Source organism: Strigops habroptila, chromosome Z (genome assembly GCF_004027225.2).
Source record: "Strigops habroptila isolate Jane chromosome Z, bStrHab1.2.pri, whole genome shotgun sequence".
In the NCBI taxonomy this organism is placed as follows: domain Eukaryota; kingdom Metazoa; phylum Chordata; class Aves; order Psittaciformes; family Psittacidae; genus Strigops; species Strigops habroptila.
The window spans coordinates 72,327,570-72,344,880 of NC_044302.2; the positions used below are offsets into that span (position 1 = coordinate 72,327,570).

The 17,311-nt window shown below is 35.8% G+C and overlaps 1 protein-coding gene and 1 long non-coding RNA gene across 2 annotated transcripts in view; both read left to right on the forward strand.

Moving 5' to 3' along the window:
- Positions 1 to 17,311, forward strand: part of KIAA2026 (KIAA2026 ortholog) — a 55,276-nt gene that overhangs the window by 12,797 nt on the left and 25,168 nt on the right. Inside the window, exons 4-5 of the mRNA XM_030512261.1 lie at positions 9,577 to 9,653; positions 15,228 to 15,317. Coding sequence (XP_030368121.1) covers positions 9,577 to 9,653; positions 15,228 to 15,317 — 167 coding nt within the window. The remainder of the gene's footprint in view (positions 1 to 9,576; positions 9,654 to 15,227; positions 15,318 to 17,311) is intronic.
- Positions 7,825 to 8,624, forward strand: LOC115619641. Its single transcript, XR_003995077.1, has 2 exons — positions 7,825 to 8,296; positions 8,348 to 8,624. It is a non-coding gene; the product is annotated as an uncharacterized LOC115619641 (long non-coding RNA).

Sequence of the window (17,311 nt, forward strand, 5' to 3'; positions counted from 1 at the left end):
TAGGAAAATTAATCTGACTGACTGGTTAGCATCAGATAGTGTAGCTGAAAGTTGTTTTGTGCTGTCTTACAGCAATTGTGGAAATATTTCTCCCTTTTCTGATAATGTTAGTTTATATAAATTACAAAGAAACACAAGAGTAATTACATGACATCATGAATCTAAAATCATTCCTACTGGAACTGTGCAGTCTTAGGTCACCAAATAGTACTGCTTTGACTGCAGGCCTGATCAAATTTCTGCTTAGTCCAACAACTGAGATACAGAATTTATGCAAATGGCATTTTCATTACAGATGTAGGCAGCATCTAGTTAAATGTTTCAGGTAGGTGATACATGATCCACATTTCAGTTAGCTCACTGGAAAATTTTAAAACATTTTTAGAAGAGTGAGGTTAGAAGTCCTTAAGTCAGTTCCAATTGTCAGGTATATGTCATATGAATGTCATGTGAAGCACTGTAAAGCTTGGTCTGCTATCTTGTTGATTCATGGGCTAAGCTATCTGTGCTAGATTTTAGCAGACTGCTTCAAACGTTAGGTTTTTCAAAGCAACAGGCTTATTTTCAGAACAGTATAGATTGACAGGTAAATACTGGATTTCAGTTAAAAGCAGAGAGCCAAAACCAAACATCTCTGTAACAAAATGTTTTCTAAAAGGTAAGGGAATTCAGAGATCTGATGCCAGTGCGTTTTACCTAGAAACCGAATGGGATTTTAAGAAAAGAAGTAACATTTAGATCCCAAATATTTGTGCAGAATACCCAAAGAACTGTCTTACCATATAAATCCCAAATTCCTCCCTCCAAAAATTTTCAATGCCCACATCTAAATATAAATCTTAAGAGTTACAGTTGAAGTTCATAGATGTAGTATTCAACAAAAGTAATATATTTTACATTCACTTTTGTGACTGTTAGCTCTCCAAATGTGTCACTGTTTCCATTCTTAAAACCAAACAACCACAAAATGAATAATAACCTAAATTTAAAATAAGGGCTCTCTAGTTTATAGAACTATTACGGGGGAAAAAAAAAAAAAAGGGAACAAGTGACTTTTTTTTTTTTCTGTGAAAGTAGTTAAAGTTGGCCTTAGTCTTCGTTGTAATCATTTTACAACACATGCCTAAAAATGTACTTCCAATAGATGAAGCAATGCTTATAGAACAGCATGTGTCATTTTTTAATAGATTTTTGTTTTGAACCACTGTTCTCAAAACAGTATTTGAAAGTAGCCTTTGAAGTTAATAGAGATGGTATTCACTGTGATAATGGCTTTTCTCACGTGTCATAAGAAAACCCAAAAGTTAAAAAAAGTTGCCTGTTTGCCTCCATCTTGATATACTTAATAGCATGTTAGGAGATTTTTATAGCTAAAAGCTGTGTTTTTGTTTTTAAAGATGAAGAGACAAATTTTAAAGTGCTCTTAGAAGAACTGTAAATACTGGCAATGTGAGTTTAAACTTTTTTCTTACAGAAATGCATTATGAACACCTATCACAGAATGATTGTATTTAGGATAAAAATATATCCTGTAATCTCAGTGAAAATTCTCATATTTCTAATTTCTAATTTTTAGTCTGTAACGGTAAAGAATTTTTGGTCTTGAATAGGTCCCTGCCCTAATCCGGCAGAGTTAGTGGAAACTGTAGTGCTTACTTGTAATATGCTTAATCACCATACCTAAATACAGGCAGTTCTTCTGGTTTGACATTCCTGTCTTTTAATTGACGCAGTGGAAATTAAGCTCATTAATAAAACTTAAGAAAGAAATTTCCTTCAGTCAGTTTCCCTTTTGTATCTTGCAGATGGTGCATTGATACTGAAGTGAAAACAGAAATCCCTGGCTTTTCATTATCTCAGTTTGCATATATTGATCTGTATATCTATTATGGGATCTCAATTTCTTGCAATAAGTTTGCTTTGTTGTCTGAAGTGCTAAAAAAAGTTTGGATTTTGTAGTATCTTAGTACTAAGTCTCATGTAGTGCTGATCTGATACAGCATAATGATGGAGATTATTTATACAATTATTGTCCTTTGTGCTTTATGCTGAGCTTTATTAGAATGTATTTTATGAACCAAATATGTTTCAAAAACATTTTATGGAACACAAGCTAGTGTTCCATACCACTAAAAACGTGAGAATTGAAACAGTAATTATTTCATTTTTGATTTGTATGTTTTACATGACTGAATAGTAAATTCAACAGTAGAATGCCAGGAACCTCTATTTTTTCCTGTTCCATATTGTGTCATAAGAAGCTTAACATTACCAGATGTAATTTAATATTGAAAATAATTAGTGTGTTGTTTTGTTAGGAATATGTATCTATAGCTCTAGACCAGTACCAGATGCCATTAATCATCTCAACTTGGTTTTAATTATTCATATTTTCATCAGAGAACACTGCAGATACAGCATTACTCCCTTTCAGTTGGTTTTAGACAGGAATGAGATGTGTCAGTGCAGGTGGAAATCCGGAGAAGAGTAACAATTTTCTGGCAGCTATTCTGTTGGTGTTTGCACAGTTTTGCAAACCCGTCTGCACATGGAGACATCGTGTGTGTCTGTTCTGTGAGAAATTATGGAAGTTCCTATGATTCTCCACTTTTATTTCTCCTGTGTCTCTAATTACTTGATCTGATGGATCTGATAGTCTATGCTAGTCATGCTCAGATGGTGTGTTTTCCATTCAGGTGGAGGGCATAAAACATTCCTTTTCATCTGCAGGTGCCCAGACATTGTCCTGGGCATGATATGAAAGGTCCTGTTTCTTTTGGTACTCTCTTGTCCTTTGTCTCTTAATATGTTGAGGCATTTTCCATCTTATTCTGACTACTGTTTCACTGCAGACTTTGACATCACTGGAGAAAATTTTCCGAAGACATTGCACTATTACAAGAAAGAGCTTTTTTTCCTATGCTTCTTAAGTCTGTTAGTCCTGTAGCTGTTAGGCTGAAATGGACAGGATTGGATTGAATTCATACCAATACCTTACTATTTTGTAATGTTTTCTAATGTTTAAAGGTAAGTAATATTTCTCAAAGCTCTTCTGGAATTTTATCTTCTGCTAAAAGATACCCTTATAATGTAGAAAAGAGAGATTTGGTAAAACTTGTTCTGAATTCACAAAAACATTTGATTTAAATCTGATCATAGCTGTAATCACTCTTTAAAATGTTCTTTAAAAGTACAGGAGGTGGAAGAGAGCCTTAGGAATATAAAACTGAGTACCTTTCCTGGTTTTTTTAACAAGTTTGGCTGTTGGTTCTTTAAGGCAGCTAAATGTTACTTTTAGTCACAGTTCATGTTTCTGTTCAGATGATTTGCACATTCCTGATTGGTGTAGCAGAGGTACCCAAAAGATACTGTTCATGGATATAGACTGATTGTGTAGGTCTTTTAGCCGAAAACTTCCCATAACTATTTTGAGAAAACTGACTGGAGAACACAGCCACATCAATGAGCATTTCTTACAAGTTATGAAAAGGAAGTTGCAATCACTGTCAATCTGTGACTTTGAAACAAGGTCATGGTTATGTGGCAGCATACTGTGCCAGTTATTGAGAGTACTGAGTATAATGAAAAGACAGAATCAGAGAAAGTAATTCTGTAAACAGCTTGCATGCTACACATTCATTTTAAGTGTTAGATAAATTAGGCTATAAATCCTTGAATTAGATTGTGACAATGGTGAGGGTCTTGTTGGATCTGGACTAAGACAGCTATGCTGAAGTAAATCATGGAGTACAACAAATATTGAAGTCCAAGGTATGGTACAAAAGTTTGAGAATTCTGTGGTTGCATGCTTGAAACAGGGATTGGATGAAATTCAGAACATCCGTAGGGTTGAGAAAATAGGAGGACTGTTTCAAATGGCCAGAGGCTGCTTGAAATAACTGTGATGTCCTGAAGCAGAGGTTGAAGTGAGTGTAAGTTGAATCTCTTTTATTCCAATTGGTGTAGCAAACGCTAATATAGCACACACCTTTAGAAGAACCTTGGTGTAAATTCTATATCCTGTACTTCTGCTCTGACAGATTCATAGCAGTCCGCCTGCTCGAATTCTGTTTCACAGTATATTTTATGCATTTTGTGTGTGAAATCAAGAGTTGTTTGAATGTGAAGAAATGAATTTAGCAGCCTAGCAGCAGGTTTGTAGTGTCTGATGTACTGTGCTTGGGAGTTTAATCTTCACTTTTGTCTTCAGAGTTGCAGAAACTTCGCTGTAGTGTTGCCTAGCCTCTAGGTGTGGAACAAACAGCCTGGTAGCCGTGTTGAAAACATTAAATGAGGTATTCTACCAAGTTGTAACAATGTATTTAATACATTAAGCTGCAATGTCAGTATCTTTAGAAACATTTATCACTGAGGTTTTATTGGGTTTACTTACATTGTTCTGTAAATCAGCTTTACTGATGCACTTGTTCAGATCTGCTTTGCTGTTTTGACTATATGAAAGCATATTCTGTGGCAGTGTGGAACCTTCAAAAGTCGCTAGTAATGCTTCATTTTCCAGATTATTGCATGTTACATTTTCTAAAAGAGGAACTGTTAGAAGCAGGAGAGAAGATTAGCAGGATACGGAGAAAACAGGAGATGCTCAGTAGTTGCCAAATCTTTGCAAGGCATGAAATGTGTCTTACAGATTTGTGAACTGGAAGCTATAGGGCCAGCTTTTCAATTTGAGAACATTTGAGTGGAGTTGCTGCTAGAATGTCATGAGAAAATAGGAATTCTTGCAGTTGGAGGGGGCTAACTTAACTTTATTTTATCATGGCAAATAGTACTGATTCAGTGTTTGATGTCAGAAGCATCTGTTTCCCCATCTCGTGAATGGGGCTCTACTGCATATGCAGTAGAAATTACATTTTTATTTAGAATTATTATTAAAATCAATTTTTATTAGAAATTGCTCTATATTTTCACTGTGTAATTCAAAGCATGAGTTGATGTTACTTCTTTTCTTCAAGGAAGAGCCACAAGAACTCAAATATCATAGTTCCTAATAAAGTTTTACTAGGTCTGTAAAAATGTTCCTGTTTTCAAGTCAAAATTATCTAAGTTATGATAACTTACAAATGGGTTGTATTGTCCTTGCCGAGGTAATTTACAAATGCCAAGAGCATTTTTGTGGCTTAGTGCTTTATTTGTCTACATTTCTACGTGTCTAAAATAGGACTAGAAGAGATCTGAAATATCATTTATTTATTCTTTCATCTTCACCCTTAGATGGCAAGACCAACTTGAGATGGCTTCTGTTTTAGTTGCATCTGATCTCCCTAGTGCATTTTTGGATGCTCATAACTAGTGTTGGGCCCTAGTTTTTATGTTGCCTTTTTAAGCCTGCACATCTATTCAGTGATTGCATCTGTGGAATTTGTTTTGGCTTGAAAGGAAAACCTACGGTGGCCAGACATCTTCTGGACCTGCTGAACTTAAATAACATCTAAGAATTTTCTCAAAGCTGGCTAAGGGACTTCTGGCTAGTAGAATGTTGATTTCCAAGGAATCTTAGAACAGAAGTTTTCCAGTGGTGGTTATTTAAAAGGAATAAGTGTGAAAGATCTGTAGATCTGGATTTGGTTTTATTCCAATTCACTTACCTTTAAGCAGAAAAATCTTTGGATAAAATTAACCAAGGATCAGATTTCCAAAATAAAAATCTATCACAATCTGCTAGTTTAAATTCTCAGGCCAAAAGCTGACACATTCAGCAGAAACAAAAGAAATGGTAAGGGGTGTCAACCTCCACCAGTTACTGGCCTTGTCACATGTAGCATAACCATGCAAACACTTCATCCATGCCACCACAGAGCAGTTATTCAGCTTCAGCGGCCAGGCTGAGGTGGGCATAGATTTTGTGTGGAGGGTAAAATCACTAAGGGGTTGGACAGACATCAGCTGTGAATGACAACTTCTCAGACCACTCCACGCAGGTCTGCAAGAGCTCCCTTACCTGTAATCTTAGGTAAAGAGACTATTTAAAATGGCTTAAATTACTTCAGGAAGTGAAGTAGTGTTTCTGACAGCAGCTAGATGAATTTTGAATCACAGCAAATGATACCTTTCAGAGCAAGCTGAATGTACAAATATACTTAGTTGCTGACTAAGAGCAATCAGAGTTAGGAAAACACACCTAAGAAATAATAAAGAAAAAAGTATTTCTGGTATGGAAGCTTATATGCATGATCTCTTCAGGTCACCTGTTCAAATTCAACACACCCTTGCTTGTTACCTCTTGATCCCTTGTTTTTACTTGCCATAATTTATAAACTACTTAACAAGAGTTCTATATATAGACAAGCCAATAAAGTAATTTCAGTACAAAAATTCTCAGAGGTGGAAGGGGAACAGTGGCTCAGAAACTAGATTTCCATCTTTACAGTTCTTCAAGTTACATCTGACCTGATCTGGTATTTGTGGCAGACCTGCTTTGAAACGAGGAATCAGACTAGGTGACCTCAGGATGTTCCTTCCAACCGGCTTTTCTATAGAAGGCCTGTCAGCCTGACCTCAGTGCCAGGGAAGGTCAGGGAGCAGGTCATCCTGAGTGTGATCACGCAGCACATGTGGGAAAACGGAGGGATCAGGTCCAGTCGGCGTGAGTTCATGAAGGGCAGGTCCTGCTTGGCCAATCTGATCTTTTACAATAAGGTGACCCGCCTGGTTGATGAGGGGAAGGCTGTGGGCATTGGCTGCTTGGAGCTTAGTAAAGCATTTGGCACTCTCCCACAGCATTCTCCAGGAGAAACTGGCTGCTCATGGCCTGGGTAGGTGGATTCTTCACTGGGTTGGAAAGTGGCGGGATGGCTGAGCCCAAAGAATGGTGGTAAATGCTATCACATCTAGTTGGTGACCAGTCACTAGTGGCATCCCTCAGGGCTTAGTATTAGGGCCTGTGTTGTTTAGTACTTTCACTGATGAGCTGGATCAGGGAATCAAGTACACCCTCAGTAAACTTGCAGACAACAGCAAGTTGGGTGGGAGTATTGATCTGCTGGAGGATAGGAAGTCTCTGCAGAGGGATCTGGACAGACTGGATCTATCAGCTGTGGCCAGCAGTATGAAGTTCAACAAGGCAAAGTGGTGGTTCCTGCATTTGGGCCACAACAACCCCATGCAATGCTACAGGGTTGGGGAAGAGTGGCTGGAAAGCTGCTTGGTGGGAAAGGACCTGGAGGTGCTGATTGACAGAGCTGAACATGAGCCACCTTGTGCCCAGGCAGCCAAGAAGGCCAACAACATCCTGGCCTGTGTCAGCAATAGCATGGCCAGCAGGGCCAGGGCAGTGACCATCCCCCTGTACTCGGCACTGGTGAGGCTGCACCTTGAATCCTGTGTTCAGTTCTGGGCCCCTCATTACAAGAGAGATATTGAAGTGCTGGAGCGGGTCCAGAGAAGGGCCGTGAAGCTGATGAAGGGTCTGGAGCACAAGTCTGATGAGGAACAGCTGAGAGAACTGGGGTTGTTTAGTCTGGAGAAGAGAAGAATCGGGGGACGATATCGCTCTCTACAACTACCTGAACGGAGGATGGAGAAAGGAGATCTCTTCCCAAGCAGAAGTGATAGGACAAGAAGTAATGGCCTCAAGCTGCTCCAGGCGAAGTTTAGACTGGATGTTAGGAAAAATTTCTTCATGAAAAGGTGGTCAGGCATTGGAAAAGGCTTCCCAGGAACGTGGTGGAATCACTGTCCCTGGAAGCGTTTGTGAAACGAGTAGATGAGGCCCTTAGTGACATGGTTTAGTGGTGGTCTGGGCAGTCCTGGGGTAAAGGTTGGACTGGATGATCTTAAAGGTCTTTTCCAGCCTATTTGATTCTATGATTCTGTGTTGAAAATACTCAAGTAAAATGAAAATTTTCAGTTTAATCATATTCAGATCTTTTTTTGTAAATAAACAAGACAGTCTAGCTGCCCTACATTTTTATCCCTTCGCATTCTTGCCAGATAACATTCTTTTGCAGGCTGTAACGAGGAATCACCATATGATGAGATTTCTTTTTGAGTCAGTTTGCCAAGAAAGCTTATATTAGATGTCTTTGGTTTGTTAAGGAGATAGTACTGTTTGCAGTAGTAGCAATTATGTTTTCAATGCAGCTGGATTCATAAAATATGTAACAAAAATGCTGACTTTTTTTTCCCATTGTTAAAATGTTTGGGTCATTATTCTAATAAATGTGCTTCTCTGTTTTATCGCTTGTTCTGTAATGTGAAGCCTGTGAGGGTTTGTATTTGTTAGTTGAGGGCTTTTAGAACTTTAGTGTGCGTTCAGTATGTGGAGTTTCAAATCTAGGTTGGTTTATTTGTTTTTAAATCATTTAATTATGTAGAGTTTCTAATCTAGGTCCTTACCTTCTGTGGTCCTAGGACCGTGCCATCGAGCCCTGTGTTCTGCCTCTTGAGTGTGTTTTATTTCAGATTCAGGTAAGGTGTTCAGGAAGCTCACAGTGTAATAAACTGAAAATAGGATGCTGTAATAAACTGAAAATAGAGATGCTAGGCATCTGTGAATAGGGCCGTGTGTATGTATGTATGCATTTGCACACATAAGCAAGTATGTATTAGGAAAAAACTAAATGCAATTCCTGCCAATGTCTTCATAAATAAAATACAAATACCAAGTTTGCCTGTGTTTGTGTTATTACCAAGTGCCTGTAATGATTCTATCTGACAACAAACTCTACATATTTTATATGGGGTTTTTCTTTTTTGTTTTGTTTTGATTTGGTTTTGGTTTTGGTTTTTTAAGGTTCTTTATAGTTTAGGACTCCTAAACTATAGAAGTTTGAGTGTCAGTAATCTTAGAGTATGGGCTTTTTTCAATTTACCATGTTAATGTAGAATAACCGTATGAGAAACTCCATTATCTTGCATATATGGCTTGGTGACATAGCTACTTGATTTAAGTGTATGTGACTTGTGAACCCTGATACTATAGGCAGTAAAGCACTTGCCTTACCTTCAAGGAGGTTTTTAGTTACCTCCATATTCTTATGTAGCACAGTGGTTGTGAAGGGCGTTATAGGAAGGAGTTTGCTTCCTTTTAAAATGTTAGATTTTTCCACAGCCAGAAAAACCAAATCATTAATCTGATTTCTTTGGTAACGTAAGACTGTTCATTGAGAGATTTCTGAATATTGCCAGTGCTTTGAGGGTATTTTCTGCTATAAGATACAGATGTGTGGTTCATTTTACAGTGTCAGAGAACAAATCTTGCAGGTAAGATGCTATATTTCTTAAGCTTGTGGCATAACATCTGAATTTCATGGCTTTCGGAACAGTGGTGTAAATGTTTCTTTTATGACTTAAATTTTTAGTATATTATGGGCATTTTAACAGATCTGTTCTTTTTTGTTCTTTTTTTTTTTTCTTTTTTTCTTTTCCCCTTAAAAGACTATCCTACACAGATACTTGTTTAATGTTTGCTTTTACTGGGTTTAGTTATGATTCATCATGTTTACATTACTTACCATAAGCCATTTCTTAGTTATAGTTTAACCTTCAGGTCTATATGTAATTTGGTTTATTAATAACAAGCAGCATTATGAAGCTTTTCTCTTTTAATCTTACAAGGGAAAAAATCGGTATCTAAAAAAGCAATCACAAAGAAGAGGAAAGGTGTCACAAAGTCTACCATACCAGAATTTCAGGTAAATTATTCTAATTTTCATTTTAAGCACTTAAAATCTGAATGTCTGTAAAATAAATCCTTTAGTTTCTGGTAGAGACCCTGGAAATCCTAATGAATTTCCTTCTTCTAGTTCAAATTTTTTAATCTGATTGTGTATTTAAAGTGCATTTCACTTTTTCTTGATAGAGAAAGCTTTGGCAGTTTTCATTATGTGCAGCATAGACACCGTTTCACAGTACTGTTTAAGATCCCAGATACATCTGTTACAGGACAAAACCTGTAAAATTAGGAGTTATTAATGGAATTTTTACAGTGGATGTAATTTTCTGGGATAAAATTACTTGTTCTTTGTATGAGGTGTGACACTGTGGGCCTTGAATTGAAATCTAGCTCGGTTTACTAGAAGGGCTTGCAAAAAATTGGTAGCTTCTGGACTCATCTTGTTTGCAACTTTTAGCCCTTATCTGCACATGACTTTTAGACCAGGGAGCACTAAGAAAAGAGTGCTAACTATGATAATGTGATTTTATGGTACTGTGATGGAAGTGTTACAGTAGTTGAGTTCAAAGTCACAATTTATGCATGCATGCATGCTTGGATTGAAGTTCTCCTTTGGATATAAATTTTTTTCACAAAGCTATCTGTGCTATTCTGAGACATAGACCCACATTAAATCATGACTGTTCTGTAATAGCCTCACACAGATGATGATTATGTGTTTCAGCTGGAGCTAGCAGAATTTCTAGTGATAAAATTGACTAGTAACAGTCAGTGTTAACAAAGGACTAATATTTAAGTATACACTGATTTTTATCTATATTCTAATGCTAGGAACTAAAATATTTCCTAGCAGCTCCAGAAAGCAGGCACAGTGTCTAAAAATTTTATTTTTCTCAGCACACCTGCATGCCATGGTTAGGTTAGGAATTTTTTTTTATAGTATTAAACTGCTGTATTTAGTTAGTCTGTCTAAAATATTATCTAAAACTTAGCCCAACTTTCTATCTAACCAAGGTAATCTGTACATCTAACTGTAAAATTAACACTATTATAGTTACCTATGTAAAATGTTAAATAAAATGTAATGAAATAATTCTGTCTCTTTTGGTCAAAGCTAGGCATTATATCTGGTTTAGGTGGAGCTAAAACTGATTAGTATGAGCAATTGAATACTCTTAGGGAAATTTTTAACAATTTAACCTGGCTTTGTCAAGAGGGCAGGCATGACTGCTAGAAGTATCTGCAAATATTGAAATATATTCAGAATACTACTAAGACTTTTAGAGCCTAGTAAAGTATGCTTGAAGATACTCTGCTCCACATACATGAATGGCTAAGCCTTATGAAATTATATAACCTTGTTTGAAGGTGAGAGTTTATTTTTTAAATATTTGGTAAGAGAGCTTGAGTGTATGCAGGCCCCTGAAGTACGCCAGGGAGAGTATAACCGTAAGAATATTGCTATTCATATCTAAACATCCATTCTTTTGGAAAGAAAGTAAATAAAAGAAAGTTTGTAAGATGTTCTATGTGCCTGCAGCCTACAAATGTTATTAAAAAAAATGACCAAAACCATAGAGCACTTTATTTTGTAAGACTAGATCCTGTAATTAAGTGTAGATCCTTTACCTGAAAATCATAACTTGATATTAAAGCTGATAAAATTATTATTAATAAATCTTTTAATATGTGCAGTGATCTAAGTTACATGTTAAAGTACATTATTAACCAAAAAAACCCACTCCTTTGTATGTGATTTCAGGCCTTATACTAATTTCTTAGCTCAAGGTTGCTTTAAAAATAGAACAAAACCTCAACACCACAAAGCAAACAAACCAAAACCAAACAAAAAATAAGGAGATGCAAATTAAATTCTCTGCCAATTAAAAAGACGTAAAAAACCATGTCCTATTTTTCATATCTTGAAAATTATTCGAGAAGTGAGTTTACATCTTTAAAGAATAGGAGTTAGTTGGCCGTTGCCTATTTCCTTTTAAAAGGCACTATGAGTTACAAGCTTATCATTACTACTGTTCATTAATGTTTTAAAGAAATGACAGTTAGTATATTGCTGTATAGAAGGGATGCTAATGTGGGGGTTTTTAGGTTTCTTTTCCAGTTACAAAGTTTAGGATTGGTAACAAGTGCTTTGTCTCAGTCTTCCCTCATGTACCTCTAGAAACCTACCTGTACTATAATTAGGGAAAAAAGAAATGTGCACATTTTAAGCAGCTGGTCTAACTTCATGTTTTCTGTTTAACTGTGTTCTTAACAGTTCCATTTTTGTCAGCTATGGTTTGTATTAAATCTCTAAAGGAGCTATCTGGACATTTACCACATGGAGATGGCACCAATAAAAGAGAGGTTCATAGGAAATAAAGTATAAATTAGAATCATTACACAGATAACCTGAAGTTAAGCATGAGACCGCACTGGAGTGTGTAAAAATTATGCTATAAAAGATTGGCCGAAGTTAAGGGGGCAAGTATGGCGCATCAGTGATCTGGGGACTACACTAGGTTTGTATTTATGACTTGATCCACAGATTAGATTTGTTTTTATAATGATAAGTAGTTCATTTATAAATTTTGAGGAATGAATCATGGGAGAGTCACAAGCTAGAATAGAGCTTGATCCCCTTGTCTTTTCTTACAGAAGTCAGGGGAGGCTTCCTGTCTTTCCTCCTTGTAGTTCTGGGAGTCAGTGAGGGTCTTTGAGGTTACTGAGATTTGAAATTGTAGCTTAACAGAAAGACTGAACACTGAATTTTAAAGTCAACTGGAATACTGAATACCTGAAGCTTCCGTTGTATTCTGTTGAAAAACAGGATTCTTATTGTCTATGAAAATTAAGCCCATGTGTAGAAAATACTGTGCCTGATGTGAAAAAATCTGTATTGTAGTATATATATATATTAGTATATACACAACTATTTCCATGACTTGTACATTAATGGAAATATTTACACCCTGAATCTTTGAGCTACCATGTAGTGTTCTAGAGAATAGGGACTAATCTTTCACTGCCCTTGGTAACTCATGAAGGAAACATTTTCCTGCTCGGATTCTTTTTCTCATGATAAATGATAAGAAGGCATGTTCTTCAAGAGCAGTATGTGAAACTACAAGTGAGGTATCAGAATGTGACAGAATGATTAGTTTGTAACATTAATACCTTTCTTTTTGCCTTGATGTTAAATTACCTCTTAAGACATACAAAACAATTTAGAAAGGCAATTTAGAAAATTGAATTGCTAAATTCAGTCAGTTAACAAGCATGAACAAAGAACACTAAAACATTGAATCTCATTATGAGAAATAGCAGCTAGATTCCATATTAGAATTATCATACAAAATACACTACACTTTTTTATTACTGTTCTTCTCATCTTTCCTTCAAAATGCGGGCTTCATCCTGTAAGATGGGAAATGTTAACCAAGTGACAGAAGTTTCAGAAATAACTTCCTCTCAATGAGTGTACAACTTTCGTACCTCATCTCAAATCCCACTGTGAATGAAGAAATAGAGATTTCTTCTTGAACTTTTTTATAGGGGTTTGCAGTACAGGATTGGAGTATTTCGGATACTAAACTCATCTGACAATAAATCGTCTAAGCTGAGCTGCTGATACCTTCCTTGTTTTACGAGCGTGTAATTGACACACAGATGTTAGCTTCAAATGTACACCTCTGGTGATGAAAATTGGGACTTAAAGATTTCATTATTTTTCATAGTCACCCCCAGCCCCAAGACAACAAAACTTCATATGTTTGCATTGTTTTTCACAATTACGTAGTTTGGATTGGTACACACTTAACAGTTTTGCAAATCTGATCCTTACGTCTCATGTGAGTGTTCTGAAAATGAGAAACGGGACTGGGACGTGTGAGAAGTTTGGCCACATTAATTGTGTGATGACATATAGGAGCTTTTTGTGGTAGAGTCAAAGATGGAGTTGGTATTTCCAGGACAGCACTGAACTAACAACAGTGAAATCACCCTTCTCCTTGCAGACTCTTGCCTTTCTAGAAGTGAGTTCCCAGAGAGAAATTCACCCACTTCTAGCACATGACGACAGCATCTTTTTTGGTTCATAGTTCTGCTTGATTTTTGATCCATGGTACACTGAATTAAACATATCTCACAGGAGAAAATAAAAAGCAGTGATAAAATATAAAAACTGAATTATCAGTTACATAGTCAAAGGAGTAGATTGTAATTGCGTAGGGAAAATCTTTATCCATGCTTTTATTGACTTTTGTCAATGGCCTCATGTGACTAACTTGCACCTTTTTGTGTATTAATACAGTATCATAGATTTCTTTGCAGGCCAGATGGAAAAATAAAAGCCAGTATTTGACTTCCAGTTTACATCTTATGTATTTGGAACTTCTTTAACTGCAGGACAAACACGTATGTTGAACCTAGTAGAGTTACACATAGTAATACTATTTTTTGTGTTAAGAGAGAAATGGCAAATGAATTAAGATTTGGCACTGTCCTGCTGTAGACAGTGTATGTTACATTAACTTCCAAAAGGTTTCTCTCTTAACTCATGTGGAACACTATAAACTGTGGAAAATAACTTACGAGTTATGTAATATAAAAGGATTATGAAAATAATAACAGGCATGTATAGGTTAGGCATTTCTGACATTTATGTGTTTTGCTAAAAGTGTCAGTTCTGTGTTTTAATAGTAAAATTAAGTTTTTAAAATATTACTGCAAATCTAAAACTGCATGTGTAGTTAAAGTAAAAATACATTGTTATGAATGCCTGACTTGGAGAAAAAAATAATAGTTGTATGATGAAAGAATTTTTGTGGGTTTGCTGCTTTGTTTTTCTGCTTGGATTTGATTTTCTGAAACTATTTCAACATGTTTTCAGTATTAATGAAAACATTTCCACCTCAGGGTGTTTAAAAACAAGCAGGTCTTAACGCACCGTAACCTGAAAGAACCTGTTAAGTCTTTATTTGCCCTAAATGACGGTAAGCCAAACATACAGATTACTTTTGTTTGACAAATCTTCAAGCAAATAATATCTATATTCTAAAAGGGAAAATGTAAAAAGCAATTTCTAAAGACAGGAATAAGAAGAATATAATACTTTTTCAAAACATAGGTAGGTAGATTTGACAGGCATGGCTAGGTTATACTCCATGTGAGCACATAAAGATATGTTCAGGAAGAAACTGTAACAAGTGTAATTATGTGTAGTCCAAACCTAGTGTACTTTAATTCACCAGGGAGTTGTTTGGTACTTAAACCTGTTCCAGCTCTTTACTATACTTGAGACAAATTCGGCAGTTGTCATTCACAGGAGTTTTAAGAAATACCTATATTTTGAAATGGAAACTTACAGGCAGAGATGGTTTATGTCTGAAGAATGATTTTCTTACTAGATTTTCTTCCTTTCATAAAATCGTCTTTTTTCCTTTTTTTTTTTTTTTTAACATTTAGAAGTACTGTAAGAAAATGAAAACCAAATGGTGGCACTAAGTAATAACATGTGCTTTTAGATTTTATTGAACTTCATTGTACATTTTCCAAGTCCCACATTACCAAGTGTTTGTGTTCATTTGTTTTTTAGCTTATTTGCACTAATCTTGATGAACTCAGGGAATTAATCACAAAGATTGAGAATGAACTCAGAGATCTGGAGGACATTAAAAAGAAATCGGTATGTGACATTAAAAGCTTTCTCTTGTATGGGTATAAAACGGTGCCAGTTGTTTGCTGTGGCTGATCAACTGAACTGCCTGTTCAGTAACTGCATGAAGCCTCATAAGATTGATACCTGGAGACTCTAATGTTAATCTTTTCTGTATATAGTGCTCTGTGCAAAATGTTCTTCTATAAGTAAATTTAATAACTGTGTTAACACTTTTCACTGCCAAAATAATATGTGGATAGTGGTAATACCTTAGAAGGAGCAGTTAATTTCTAATAAACATCTAATCATTCTTCCCTGAGGACAATCTCTTACCCAAAAAGTAATTACAGGATAGAGTTCTCATATCTCCTTATGCAGTGCTGATAAATCTTCTTGTGAGCTGACTCTTATGTTGCTTATTAGGATTCCTAACTGCTTTTGTTTGCAAGTAAGTTATTCAAATTGGCTTTGTTGAATTTTTATTCAAGTGGGTTATACAGGGAAGCATGTTATCTGGCCTTTGATACCAGTTTGAGATACAAATTTTACCAATGTACACTGGATCATTCAGTCTATGCAGCTGAAAACCTCAAATGAATAACAGTTAGACAAGAGAACCCAACACATTCGGGATTTTGTAGGAGGCAGTGATTCTCATCAAGATGGTGGATGGTTTCAAATATCTGAATAGTGCTCATTTAAATGGCCCTCTACAGCCAAATTATATTTTCTTTCATTGCAGTTTCGTTTATTAAACCTTTGGTAGGCATTTCTGTGGCATTTCTATGAACAGTAGTAGTTAAAAATGTTGCTTTTTCTATACCTTAGTCATTAGGTGGCTGATTTCTGTGAGTGTCTTTAGCTCATGCAGAAACAGTGTTTTCTTAAATTATTTAAATAGGGGTCAGAGATGTGGTAGGTGAGAAGCAAAATAGATTAGGACCCTGTTCAGTGCAGGCGGTTAGCATAATAGTTGTTAAAATATCCATAGGAATAAAACTAGACTTAATTTGAAATTATTTTGTAGTTGCCAAATTGCAAATTGGTTGTATGGTAAGATTGTCAAGAGATTATCAGAAGAGCTATGTCAACAGTAGAAGAAAATGCCAGAAATGAGAGTACGCATCAGCATATCAGTAATGTTAGTATAGGTGAGACTTTTAGTCTGCTAGTAAAACCGTACCAACAAGACTTCTTCAAGGGTAGACAAATGCTAAATATGTCATAATTGCTCTTTCGACTGAAATCTGATAATGTCATTATGTAAATAAGTTGCATGACTTCAGCAGGAATACTATGTTTAGTTCTAATTGCACCGTCTTAAAAAAAACCACTTAAGTACAGGGGACTTAAGATACAACTCATTCAGCATTCAGAAGCTGTGAGGTAAGGACAATCTTTGTGTGTTTCTATAGATCAGGATTGTGGGTCTCTAAACACTTGTGTGGTTAGAAATTTTGTGTAAATTAAAAAGGCTATGATTTATTACTGAAGTGATTATAAGGAAACAGTAACGTGAAGCATTGATTTTTAAAAAATAATAATCAGGCAAACTTCATATTCCCTTTTAAAAATACAGATAGATGTTAAATTAGATGAATAATTAGTAAACTTGATATGCTAAAATGAGGTTTTACTTTGCAAGGGAATTCATTACAATTTAATTTCGATGTCTTAATAGCATGTGTAACTAGGTTATATACCCTAAAAAATGGAGGAAATCAGAATTTCATTCTTCAGCTCAGACATAAATGACAGTGGCAGTTTCAGAAGCATCCAGAATAAGAGTTTGTTTCAGCTTGTCTGAAGTGCCTAGTCTACTAAGTAAAACGTTCTAATTTGGTCATGGAAATTTACCTAATATGAAAACTTGATAGTATTCGTTTTGATGCTGTTCATGGATGACTTTCTTGTTTTGACCTGAAGGTGATGATGTTCTTACTACTTCATGGTAACTTTATTGATCTTTGATTGCAGTGGTGAGCTACATGAACTCGTAGGAATCTCTTGGTGACTAACCT